The following is a 13,309-nucleotide window of genomic DNA, read 5'->3' on the forward strand; positions in this document are numbered from 1 at the left end:
CTCATTCATTCAGGTTTCAGATTTATCAATATTTATCTTGTATTATCACCTTGGCTTTTCCCCTAAAATCTGTGTCTGATTAATCCAGGTCCTACTAATCTTATAAAATGAGGTGCAGAAGACCCTTCCATTTTCTGACTGCCCATTTTGAGCTGCAACCTGGTGGAAATGAAAAACTCCAGGAGTGGAGGATGCTCCAGATGAGAGTGACAAGAGTGATCCTAAAGCTCTTAGTTAGAAACAAAACCGTGGTGAAGGATTGGAACAGATTAAGTGATTAATGCACAGGGTTGAGTTCCCAGCTAATCAAGGACTTATTTCCAAATGAAGACAGCAAAGTCTGCTTTGGACCAAAGAGAACCCCAGGTATTTAATCCTCCTGCATTTAATGCACGTGGAAATCAGAGCTGAGAGAAAAGCAGTGAAGAGTCATAAGCCAATTTTCTGGATTCAAATGCAAATCATTAAAGGCTGATGAATATTTACATCCTCCAGCGAATCCCCCTCAATAGTATTTATTACAGGAGCACTTGCAATATTAATACTTGGCGAGAAGAAGGGACAAAAAGCCACTCAAGTCCATTTCTGTGAGCAGTTGGGAGCTCAGGATTTGTGACGACACGACACAGAAGGTGGGAAATGATCCACGAGGAGACACTTGACTGGGCAGGTTTGGGGTGAATCCTGACCCTGCTCTGAGCCCACTGTTGAGTCAAACCCCATTTTGCCCACCCTGTCCAACACACCGTGGGGCAAAATAAAGCCAAGATCCCTCTGCAGCCAAGATAAAGTGACCCAGGTCAGCTCTGAGCTCCAAACAAGCAATAACCTCATTTTCCCCCTCAGAAGGAGGCAAATGCACCCAGCCTCGTGCAGCTGGCCAGCCTTCAGTCTTCTCCCTGGCCTTTTGTGAAGCCAGTACAGTAAATTATAGAGCATCAGCCAGCAGCACCTGCCAGCCAGTGTTTAGAAATTGCTCTTTCTGTTTTCAGACAATATCCAATTCTCCCAAATTCATGCTTCCTGCTTGATATTAATCTTAGCTGCAGACAATTTTTTAGAATTTATATGAGAGCTTTTCCACAAACTGTAGTGCTGGGTCTTAATGAAACACCATGAAGGCAGAATATAAGAAAAAAAAATCAAATTAAAACCTTTCCTTGTTTCTAGCTATAATTTAATTTTCTTCATCATCCACACCGATTTTGTGACGGTTATTTTTTCAACTGTTCCACTGCACCAATAAGCAGGAAAGTTTAGATCATGCTGTCTGCAGGGATACAGAGTCTGAAAATGAACCCACACAGCCCTTCCCTTCACCAGGCATCGGATTCAGGTCCAGCAACAATTCTATCTCATCTGGGAATAAACACGCAAGCTCAGGCCCCAGCCACATCAGAAGGGACTTGAAACAGAGTTTGCTGACTGTGCCAGCACAGAAAGTGTGCACAGAGCCACCCTGGGCAGTGTTTCGCGCAGGTATCAAAAAGCTTTGCTAGAAGAGGGAAGAAGCACCTTTACTAAAGGGCTTTTAGCACGGGAGAAGTTAAAAACCTGCTCTCGAGAAGTGTCTTTGTCAGACACCCGCTGGAATTACTCAGCAGAAGGAAGGGCAGGCAGTGAAATCTCCTTTTTTAGAGGAGGGCACAGAAATCAAATGACAAAGGTCAAACAGAAAAGTGAAAACCTGCAGTCGGGAGGACCATTCAGTATCGTGGCAGCAACGATAAAAATGCAATTTTGCTGAGGGCATGGGGTGTACATTGAGAAGAACAGAGCTCCTTCTTGCTCAGTCCCCCACAGGCAAAATAAATCAGCCTGAGCATGGATCCCACTCTTGCAGAGTTAAAAGTGCAAATTTACAAAAAGGAACAATCAATCTTCTAAAGAAACCTTTCTGCATTTTTGGCTTATGCTTTTTCTGTTTTCATTTTCCGGCTTTCTGGTTTGAGTTGGGTGGGAAAGATTTGCCTTCCCCCGTTCCCTGCCATCACTCCTTTTTCACCTTCTTTTTTCTATTTTGTCAGCGAGAAAAAAAAAAAAAAAATCCTGGTGGTGAAGTCTTCCAGAAATTCCACCCAAATTGCTGTTGAACACGGAGTAATAAAAGCCTCCTGACTCGGCAGTCGGGGCAATGATCAGCGCTCGTTTATCAGTTGCAGGCAGCCCAGATCCCACTGTTCCCATGCAAACAAGGAACATCCATCTCACACCACGACAGCTTTCCTGGGAGAGCTGCTGCCGTTTATTACAACCCACAGCAACATCCCCGTCCCCTCTCCTCGGCTGTTCTGCCTGGGAGTTGTTGTGGATTGAAAACAGGGAAAGGGAGGGGGGAAATTGGGGTCCTGGGGAGGCTGCAATTCCAAGGAAAGTGAAGGGAAAGTTCTCCTCCTTCCCTCCTCGGGGATGTTGGCACGTTGGAAAAGAGCTGCTCTAAGGGGGAACTCCCAGATAGATTTAGCTCAGGGAATCTCCCTGCAGATTATCTTGCTCCTGTGATCTGTTCTCAAAAGTTTTCACACCATTTCCCAGAGATCCAGCACCTTAAAGCTGCAGGAACGGAGCTGCTCACTGCACGTGCAGCATGGGGACACCAATAAATGACCCGGGACTTTCTTCATTTCACATCCAAAATAAAGTTCTTTCTTCTTTGAAAGTTGCTCCCTAGATGGGGTTTGCAGAGTGGTTGTGAGAATATGAGAGGAGGGAAAAGGACTCCAATGGACCAGAAAAAATCACAGCTAATTATGGGAACCCACACTGAAGTCCTTGCAGCTTCCTCCTTAACCAGGTTGGTTTAGAATTTGAGCTAATTAACCACCGATTCAGCAAAGCACTTAAGCTTTCCCTTAATGCAAGTAGTCCTGTTAACATCAGGGGATGAGCCGGATATTTCAAGTTAAGCGTGCCATCTCAGGGCTTTGGCCCATCGGAGCTGGCTTCAGGCTCCTTCCCACAGCCAGTTCCAACACGGATGTTTGGGGATCCTGGGGAATTCTCCATCAGTTGCTCGGGGGTTTTTCACACAGCATGACCCCAGCATCCCATAGTACTCATGGAGGAGTAGGGAAAAAAGACAAAAAAGGAATCTCAGTGATGTGCTGAGTCCCACTTGGTGGCTGAGGCAGGAGTTCACACCACTGTTGGTTCGCTGCTCACAACGCAATGTTTCCTCAGACTCATTAATGAGACACAATGGCAGCTCCAGCAGATTCTCCATATAAATAGCACATTTTTGGGGTTAGGGGCTGGCAAAGCATATCAGGGTGGGAAGGCAGTCAGACAACCTATGGAAAATGGCAGCTCTCTGCAGAATTGTCCCCTTCATCCATCCCAGGTCAGCAGATGCAGTAACATTCCGTGTCTGGAAAGGTTTTGACATTCTGTTCTCTTCCTTGGATCTTCTGGTTGCTCATTCCAGTCCCTCAAACACTTCTGAAGAGCTCAGGGCAGCCTGCAAGGAATGGTCTGAGGAAATTGTGAAACCCCAGCACAAGAGGACCACGAGCCACATCCATCACCCTGCTCCACACAAAGATGTTTCTAATGATGCTGTTTGCTAATACATTTATTGAGCCCCCAAACCAAAATGCTCTTATTATTCCAGGCTTGATGCCAGTGCCACGGCTGGGATCAATAGGAAATCTTTCCTCAGCTTTAATGGATGCAGGACCATGCACCCTCTCTGGAGTGATGCTTTGGAAAATTATAGGTGTGCTGAGGTGAGAAACAACAGATGAGAGTCTGCCTACAGCAGCAGGAAATCCATCATCGACAACCTTGAGAAGGTAAACAGTGGGAGAGTGCTGGGAAATCCAGGGATTTGGGCTGCTGAAAGGGAAAAGAAAGCAAGCTTCTAACCAAGTGGGCTATATTAAAAGCATTTGCTGCAAGAAGGAAGGAGCAGAGTAGATGTGAAATGTGACAAATTGAAAAATATCCCATTAAGCATGGAACCTTGAAAAGGATTTTCCAGCAAAGGGATGAAGTAAGTGTTTCAGAGAATGAACTGATATGAATTCTGAGCCTTGTCTCCAACTGGCTAAATGTAACATCATTTATTGCCACTTTATATTTGCGTTTGAGCTCTATGGTTTTCCCTGAAGAAATGAGTAATAATATTTAACATAACTGGCATTGTGAAAACTTTAAATTATTCATTTGGAAAAGGACATGCAGCCCTGCTGTAATTCCCACTCCACTGCCACGGTGCATGTAATATATTGTGGTTCAGGTGCTGCAAAGCGCAGACCATAAAAATTTAAAATACTACTCCCTGGGATTATTAATAATGAAGAGTCTCTCGGTCCGAGTGGCTGTCAGATTGACAGAAGTGATAAACAAAATGTGTTGCTGCTACCAAGGAGAAAGGTTCCCTCCAAGTTCAAAGCTGGACTTTGTAGTCCCACAAAATGGTTGTAACACCGCCACCCGATTCCAGGCGGATTAGTCAGGCTCCCTTTTAAATGAAAATGAGACTCAGCTTCCTTCCTTTCCACACCTTTCTCCATTTCTTTGCAGAACCAGAAGGGAAAATATCAACTTCTCACTGGCACCAATGTCGTGGTTTCCTTTGCTACCCAACAAAGCATCAGCAGCTGAGCAGGACCTCAGGGTGCAGCAGGGGCCAGGTGACAGCAGGTGTCCCCAAGCCTAAAGCTGGCACTGAACCTGCTGGGACTGGGGCAGCTTCTCCCCTCGTGTGCTCCAAGCCAGAATCCTCCACCTGCACACGCAATTCTCCAGCTAAACCCTCACACAGGGCCAGCCCCAAGGGGCAAATGAGATGTGCACGCTGGCAACAGCAGCTGAAGTTAAAATACTCCAGCATTAAAAGAAGAGAGGAAAAGAGATGGGGAAATCATGTTTGAGGGCTTAAAACAATCTCTGGCCTTGCAGGCTTAGGATGAAACATTTATAGGCATGAGCAGCTCCATGCAGCGTCTCCTGTACCTCCTCCTGACTGTTGCCCTGGCTACTGCCGGAAACAGGATAAAGTGGACAAATCTGAGATTACCTGGCAATCCCCATGCTGCAAATTCCCAGATTTTTTGAGAATTAGGTCTTTAAAGCTTCCCCAAATGGTTACAGCTATGTCCCATCCTACAGGAATGGCAGCTGTGCGTCCAAATCTACAGGATGGGCACATCTCAGCAGGCAGACTTCCCAAAGGCTGAGATGAAAATTGGCATTTGGGATGGAGGTAATGGCATCCTAGTCATTATTGGAATACATAAAGTGCCTGAAATATCAAGCAGCAAATAAAAATATGAAAATTTTTTAGAAAAAGATGCCTGGGATCAAATCCATAGCCCCTGGAGAAAGACAGGGTCAGTACTGTGCTCTTTTTATATACCCTGTATCAGCTCATCTAATGGGTGTTGTGCTGGAAATGAGTTTCACAGAGGGTGGTAGGAAAAAAGTGGTCTCCTGACTCGGTGCCAGGAGGATATTCCAGGCATAAGGAACATGCCAAAAGGACAAAGACAGCAAATGTAATCAGCCCTGGCATCACCAGTGAAAGGCAGCACAGAATGCAAAGGCTGCACTGGGAGCTGAAAGCAGCTGAGAAGGACAAGGCACAGCCCCAGGAACAAAAGGGGCTCGGAATTTATTCAGCCAAGTCTCCTTATAAACCCCTGGGTGCCCATAACCACCAGGAACCCACAGGAGGTGGGGTGAGAAAAAAAAAAAATTCAGTAGGTTCATCCAGGAGAGGGTTTAGCAAAGCAGACAAAAAAGAATCAATCACAAACTGGCCAGGGTGAATGAACTGATTTCCCTTCGGCTGCCCTGATTCCTGCCCAGTTCTCCTTTCCAGAGCAGTAAGGAACTGGTGTGTGGGGTTCACTTGACAGTCTTGCTGAAATCACTGCCACCCCCAGCAGTGGGATTTCATGGTAGGAAAAAGAAACAGGCTCAGCCAAGCCTCCATAGCCCAACAGCCATTCCCTGTGTCCATTCCTGCTGTTTCTGCAGGATGCAGCTCCAGGAATTGCAGTGCAGACATAGCTGGGCTTAAGAGAGGTAATGGAGCTCACAAAACCAGGCAGCTTTAAAGCCCCTAATTCGGGCACTGACGGCAGAGCAGTTAAGGAGGGAGATTTGTGCCCAGGCTACACAAATCCTGGGATGTTCAGAGTGAAGCTCTGCTGCAGCAGCTCATTCTCCGGATAATGGGAGACTGCTGGAAGCTGCTCCAGGTCCCTGTGAGCACCCTGTGAGCAGCTCTGGTGGAGGGGTTGGTGTGTGAGAGCAAGGCCAGCACAGAGGGACATCCAAACAGGAGCGGGAACTGCCAAGGACACGAGCAGGGCTGTCCAAAAGGCACAAACAACATCAAGGAGGTTCCCCAAATGCTGCTCCACGAGGATTTATTACAGCCTAATGAGCCTAATGAGCAGGGGTGGTGTTCAGCTGTAATGCACACCCAGAGGACAAAGGAATTTGCACGGTGTAGGAGAGGGATGAGAAGAAGGCTCAGACTTTGCTGTTTGTGGGGGGATGAGGCAGAGTATCCCAAGTGGAGAAAGGAAACGATGGGGGAAGGCAAGACAGCCTGTTCCTTTTCATTTGTTATTCCCTTCCTTTGTTTTATCCATGTTTTCTTTCCCTTTGCATCCTCCTCCTCCTCCCTCTTCCTTCCTGCCCTTGCCCCATCCCTATCCCTGCCCCATCCCTCCTTTTGCCATTTGCTCCACCCCAGCCTCAGCAGCAGCAGAGGAGCAGGAGCCGCCTGTCCCCGGCTCACGCAGAGCTCCCGCAGCTTCCCAGGAATGCTGAGCCGGGAATGCTGAGCCGCCTCCAGCCCCAGCTCCCCAAAAGCAGCCCCACGCTTCCCTGACAGCTCAGGGGGCAGCCTGACACCGGGATCCAGCACACAGCTCCGGGCAGTCCCCGAGGTACAGGAGCACTCAGCCAGCTACTCTTTAATTATTCCTGCTCAGCTGGCCAGGACCAAACGTTATTTTCTGTGAAACCAACAGGGACGGGCTGCGAACACCAGGGACCCCCCTGATCTCCAGGAACTCTGTGGAAATGCACGGCCTCAGCCACCCAGAGAGGGATGGGGTCGGGGGCAGAGCACAGGGTGGGAAGAGCATTTGGAAAGAGCTGTTACATCTATTATTTTTTGCTTCCCAGCGCTGGTGGCAGGAATTTGCCACTAGAGAAATTAATTCTCGAGCCTCCCGATGCATTCAAAATAAGGAACAATGGGCTACATGATAAGCCTTCTGCAGCCTTCACCACAAAAGAGGTGCCGGATGTTTTTTACAGCCTGACAAGAGCTTTTCATGCACTTTTGTGTTATGTAAAATTAGGATTTTACTGCCAGAACGGAGGTATTTCCTGCTAAATTATACTGAAGCGAGCCAAGGGACCAAGGGGTCCCCAGTTGTTGGTCTCATTTAACATTTCAGGGAACAGAATGGTCCCTGAAAAGCTGCACATCTTTCAGCATTATCATTGCAGGGACACAATCACAGCTGAAGCTGTTTGTCTATGCCTTGGAAAACAAGTTAACAGCTCCTCTTTTTCCCTTTGGTCCTAAAAGATAAAACACTTCTGTTGGGGGGTTTTTATTTTTTTGCTTTTCGAATCAGAAGAAATGAAATTCAGAGACATAAAAAGCCAGGTCAAGGGCTTGTCATTGTTGATGGGGCTGTTATTGCTGTTACATGGATGGATGTCACCAAAAAGGCCACGCAGAGATGATTTAGGAGCACCTGACTCTGCCTTTTGCTCCAGCAAGGGAACAGGGGACAAGGGAAATGTTTGAAGGATGTCAATAAATTTAAATGCACAGCAGGCTTAGCACCTTAGGGGGACAATTCCTGTCCTGGGTCTGTTTGTCTCCCTGCAACTACACAAGTGCTGACAAGAAGGATGAGAATGCTGATGCTGCAGGAGCAGCACGAGCAGGGGACATCCTCCTTTGGTGGGAGAAGGAATTAGACATTCCAGTGGGGTGCAATTTTAAAAAAGAAAGGTTGCCAAATTGAAATCCTGCCTGCATTTTGCCAACAGCAGCCAGGTGGAAGTCAGAGGGAGCTGCAAAGCTCCCAGGGCTTTGGAGAACAAGCCTGTTGGGAAAGCACCCCCAAAAGGACAGTCAGGAAATTTAAGCACACCTTTAAGAGTTTTCCTTTCTCATCCCCCCATATGATTTTTTCAAGGAACTATCTGAAAAGAGCTGGACTTCAGGGGTTACATCACATCGGCAAAAGTCTCATTTTTATATTTCCTCTGTGTCCTTTCTCTGACAGAGGAGCCAGACACACAAAAAAACTTGGCACGAGATGATGGAAGCTCTGGTGAAACACCTACATAGGTTAACGCTGAGAGTCACTTTGAGTGACTCCCAAAGTGATTCAGATACAAAAATGTCCTTAAAATGAAGAAAGAAAACAGGAATTCAAGGTCCTTAAACCATAATTTTCAGTCTGTAGATTCCACTGGCTTTGTGGGGTGCTTTTAAGGATACAACGAACAACAGGTTTGATGTTCTTTAACTTGCATGCAGGTATCTAAGACTCAAGTGAAACAAAAAGCCTATAAAGGAACAGAACTTGCAAAGACACACCAGATAAAGGCATTATTGTAGGGACGGCAGCTGGGCTGCCCAGCACAAGCCCTGGCCACTCTTGGATCACTACCCAAAGCTGTTACTCCTCCTCCCCTAGAAGGAACAAGGACAGAGCCCTGAGCTGCACCCAAACCTCCCTGCCCTGGTTTTGATGCACCCTGGATTGCCCTGACCCCAAGGTTAGATCCAGGTCAAAAGCTCAGAATTTCCTCAACGAAGATCCTTTCTGACAGCGAAGAGAAGCCCAGAAAGGGGAATCCTTAGCAGGGTTGGGGTATTTTTGAGGTTTCACTCACAGTGGGCTGCCAGGACAATGTGTGTGGAGGAGCTGGCCAGCAGCACTGCTCCCTGTGGCTGCTGGCAGCGGGACAGCAGGAAAGCCCCGCTGAGCTGGGAGCTGTCCCCTCACACTCCTCACACCCCACACCCGGCTCTGCTCGCTCCTGCAGCAGCCCATCAGCCACAGGCTGCCTCATGGTCTCATTTTCCCAGACTAAAAATCAACTGCTCGCAGGTTTTAGGAAGAGACGGGGAGAAAAAAAAGTCAATTTTAGGTGTTTTCTTAACCCAGTCTCCTGAGAGCAAGGCAAGTCCAAACAAGAATACGCCCCGAAAGACTTGAAACCCATGTCCAACTCCTCCTCAGGGGGACAGCCTGCCTGAATCCAGCAGCAGCTTTTCTCTCTCAAGAACAAAGCTGCACAATTTGCTCTTCTCACCTAACCTCTGCCCAAAGCTTTTTCACCTCAGGCTCAGCTCTTTAAACAGCCCCGGGGTGAACTCACCCCACCAGAACCCCTTCTATGAGAGAGCAAAGGAAACAGGTCGTGAATTATTTTGCTTTTATCATAAATAACCTCTCCTCCTGGTGAAGGGATTTCCAGCCCGTTAACTCCGGGCCTGCTGCACGGAGGAGATGAACCACAGCCTGCAGAAATCAATAGCTCCGACTCTAATGAGTTCTGAATCACGCTCAGCACGCCCGGAGATACATCCCACACTTCCCAGCAAAGAAAATGATGGATGTTGGTAGATGCATTGGCAGTAATATATGCTAATGAAGGTAATGTAACCTAACAACACGTGAATTATTGATGTGGGCATGTTTAAACAGAAAAATCAGCGAGGGATCACACCACACCGATCCACGCCGGTGTTTGTTCCCCAACAGGCGGCTGGAACTGTGGCGGTGCTGAGAACACTCGTTACCACTTGATCAGCTTGAAAAGATCTTTGTTGGGCAATCCGTGTCTCACCTGCTCCACGAGTCATTTAAATGCCACATTGTCGTGTGGCACCGGGTGATCTCAACGAGCCCTTTGTACTGCCATCAAAGGAGCCACTTCTACACACCTACAGTTTCCCCTGAGCTTTTCAGACATTTATGACAAATCATACGGCTTTGCCCGAATTATTTGGCTTAATCTTATTTATCAGAGTCACAGATAAGGGCTGGCTTAGCCTCTGATTCACAACAATGCATAGAAGTCCAACTGTCCTGAATGCAGCCAAGTTGCTCCTGATTGCCATGAGGCACGTGGAGAATGGAACCAGTTCCTTTGTCTGGCACGGCTCTGGTTCCCAGGATGTCAGGGCAGTTGACTCAGCTCTATCCTAAAATAAACACGGTTTGTCTACCTAGACAGGTTTAGCACATCCATCACCGTGTTCCCCTGACGTATTAAGGGAAAATTCATTTTGTACCACGGTAAAAGCAGGATACATGTTCAATAACCATCAGTGTTGATTTTGCTGTTATTCCATTATCCTGCGAGATCTAATCATTCCGTCTGTACTTTGGGGTGGGCTGGCTCCACCTCTGTGGTATCTGGGAACTACATTGCAGACAGGCTTTGTTTTGGTGAGGGCTGTTGGGGAATAAGGATTTTTACAGTCTCATCATGTCCTCACCAGGTTATACTGATATGCATCATCCCCACAGGGATGTAGACAAAAGATTTCCTAGTTCACGCTGCAGCCAAAAAAATCCCAACACAACCCGCAGCCAATCGCACATTCCCGGGCGTTTTAGTGCTGCATTCAGGTGTGTGAAGAGTTGAGAGGGCACGGGAGAACAGTGTCCCCTGCCCGGGGCCAAACGAGTCCCTGGGCTGTCCCCCAGGAACTCAGCCACTCTCCCCAGAGAAATCAGCATCCTCAGTGCCCAAATCAGCGCTGCAAAGCCACAGAGAGGGGAGGGGAAAAAAAAAAAAGAAAAAAAAAAAGCTTAACTGAGATAATTAAAACAGCTGCTTATTTCGCTAGAGTTATCACATTACCTCCTCTCAAAGCAGGCCATTAATCTTACTGATAATAACATATTGCACACTGCTCCTCAGTTTCCCCAGCGCTTGCAAGAGAAACACACCAAGCTTTTTTTTTCCCCCCAGTTGTATTTATGAATATTTGGGGTTCTTTTTTTTGAGGAGGGAGGGCGCTTGGGGGTCTGCTGTGTGCTTATTTGCCATGTTAAAACAGATAAACACACAGTGAAAGATAACCCCCCTTTTATTTATTGAATAAACGTGCCACAATTCCCATCCCCAGAGCCCAGTGACAACCAAGGGGCACGTCCGTGTGCGCAACCATGCAGGAGCGCATTCTGATTTTGTTTTACCTTTTCCGGAGCCGGGAACTGCAGGTGATTTACTTCCAAAGGCGTGATCAAAGGAACTGTCTGAAAACCATCTTCGTTGGATGGCTGTTTGTTGTTCTTGTCGTTCAAATTACTCCCCAGCTTCACCATCCTTGCACCCGGCTTTCCAGACCTAAACCGGGGGAGACGAGCAATGTCACCGGGGCAGCGGGAAGGGGACAATTCCTGCCTTGCCCTGCTCGCTTTGGGTTCAGGTGTCGGTCCCGGGGTTTCAGGGAATGTCACTTCATTTCACTAAAGCATTTCTGCCTTACACAGACGCCCCACAAACACCCTCTAAACCCCACAAACAGCCTTTAAACCTCAGAAACAGCCTTTAAACCCCTCGCTGTCAGCCCAAACACGGCGGATCCCAAAGCGCCGGGAGAGACACCAGCACTGGTGGGAATGCCACCAAGACGACTGGGAATGCCACCAGCACCGCCGAGAATGACACCAGCATCACCGGGAATGTCACCAGTGCTGGCAGGAGAGCCACCAGCACCACCGGGAGTGCCACCAGCACCACCGGGAGTGCCACCACCGCGGACACGCAGCGGGACACGGGGACACGGAGCGTCTCCCACTGACCCCAGGAGGGTTTTTGGTACCCCTCTCCCATTTCTGCGGCCCCTTTGAGGGTTCGGACCCCCCTCCCCTGCGCATCCCGGAGCACTCGGGGGGTCCCCCGTTTCCATTTCCCCGGGAGCGCCGGCGCCGGAGGTCAGGGCGGGGGGGTTCTGCGGGGCCACGGCTCCGTTACTTACTGCCAAGCAGGCGGCGAGAGGCGGCGGCGGGGCCGGTGTGGAGCCCGCGGTGTCCGCGGGGGGAGCGGTGCTGAAGGGACAGCGCTGCGCTCGCTGCGGCTCCGCCGGTGACTGAGGCGGGCGGGGCGGCGGCTCCTTCCCCCCCCCGCCCTCGGCGCCGCCGCGGCCCCGCGCGCCCCCTGGCGGCCGCGCCGCGCGCCGCGCACAGCGCCCCCTGCAGGCCTCACCCACGGCCGGGGAGCGGACACCGCCGCCCGCGACACTGCCACGGCACCGCCCGGCCACACACACACGCACAGCACCGAGCTTATCCCGGGCGGCTTCACGCCTGTTGTCACCCTCTGGCCCTCGGTGCGTGTTGAGCGCTGTGTCCCTCACTGGGGTGTCATGCAATGATATGGGTTCGTGGAATGGTTTGGGTTGGAAGGGACCTTAACGATGACCTGGTTCCCCCTCTGCCACGGGCAGGGACATCTTCCACTATCCCTGGGTGCTCCAAGCCCTGTCCAGCCCGGCTTTTAATACTTCCAGGGATCCAGGGGTAGCCACAGCTTCTCTGGGCACCCTGTGCCAGGGCCTCCCAGCCTTCACGGGGAACAATTTCTTCCCAATATCCAAACCTTAATTTCCTCCCTTTCAGTATGAAGCCATTCCCCCTTGTCCTGTCACTGCAGTTCCTGATGCAGGGTCCCTCTCCTGCTTCCTTGCAGCCCCTTCAGACACTGAGAGGTGCTGCGGGGTCTCCACACAACCTTCTCCAGGCTGAACATCCCTACTTTTTCTCAGCCTGTCCCCATAGGGAAGGTTTCCCAATCCCTTTTTCAGTTTCCTGGCCCTCAGCCACTCTCCCCCACCCAAATACCTGTCAGGAGGCTGGAGCCAGCTGGGAGTCGGTCACTGATCCCAGCTCACAAGAACAGGACAAGGGGAAACAGCCCCAGGTTGCACCAAGGCAGGTTTAGATTGGATAACAGGAAGAATTTCTTCACTGAAAGGATGGTCAGGCAGAGGCTGCTCAGGGCAGCAATGGAATCACCACCCCTGGAAGTGTTCAAAAACCATGTAGACGTGGCATTTACAGCTTAACCGAGGACCTGGCTGTGCTGAGTTAATGGTCGGACTCAATAATGGTCTTGGAGGTCTTTTCCAGCCTTTGGGATTCTGTGATTCCCCAATGCTGGGATGGCAGGACAGGACCACAGCCACCATCTCCTGCAGCGGGAGGCTGAGCACTCCTCTTGGAGACACAGGATACTTTGGGATGACTTCAGCCTGATTTGTTTATAAATTTAGAATTTGCCTCCAGAGCTGGCAACT

The 13,309-nt window shown here is 49.4% G+C and overlaps 1 protein-coding gene across 1 annotated transcript in view; it reads right to left on the minus strand.

The window, feature by feature from the left end:
- NSG2 (neuronal vesicle trafficking associated 2) overlaps positions 1 to 12,111 on the minus strand; it is a 30,607-nt gene extending 18,496 nt beyond the window's left edge. The window contains exons 1-2 of the mRNA XM_066197254.1: positions 11,993 to 12,111; positions 11,208 to 11,358 (exon numbers count right to left, since the gene is read on the minus strand). Coding sequence (XP_066053351.1) covers positions 11,208 to 11,336 — 129 coding nt within the window. The 5' untranslated portion in view covers positions 11,337 to 11,358; positions 11,993 to 12,111. The remainder of the gene's footprint in view (positions 1 to 11,207; positions 11,359 to 11,992) is intronic.
- Positions 12,112 to 13,309: the final 1,198 nt, after the last annotated feature.

Source organism: Chamaea fasciata, unplaced genomic scaffold, assembly GCF_029207755.1.
Source record: "Chamaea fasciata isolate MVZ Bird 193981 ecotype frontalis unplaced genomic scaffold, bChaFas1.0.hap1 SCAF_15, whole genome shotgun sequence".
NCBI classification, from domain to species: domain Eukaryota; kingdom Metazoa; phylum Chordata; class Aves; order Passeriformes; family Sylviidae; genus Chamaea; species Chamaea fasciata.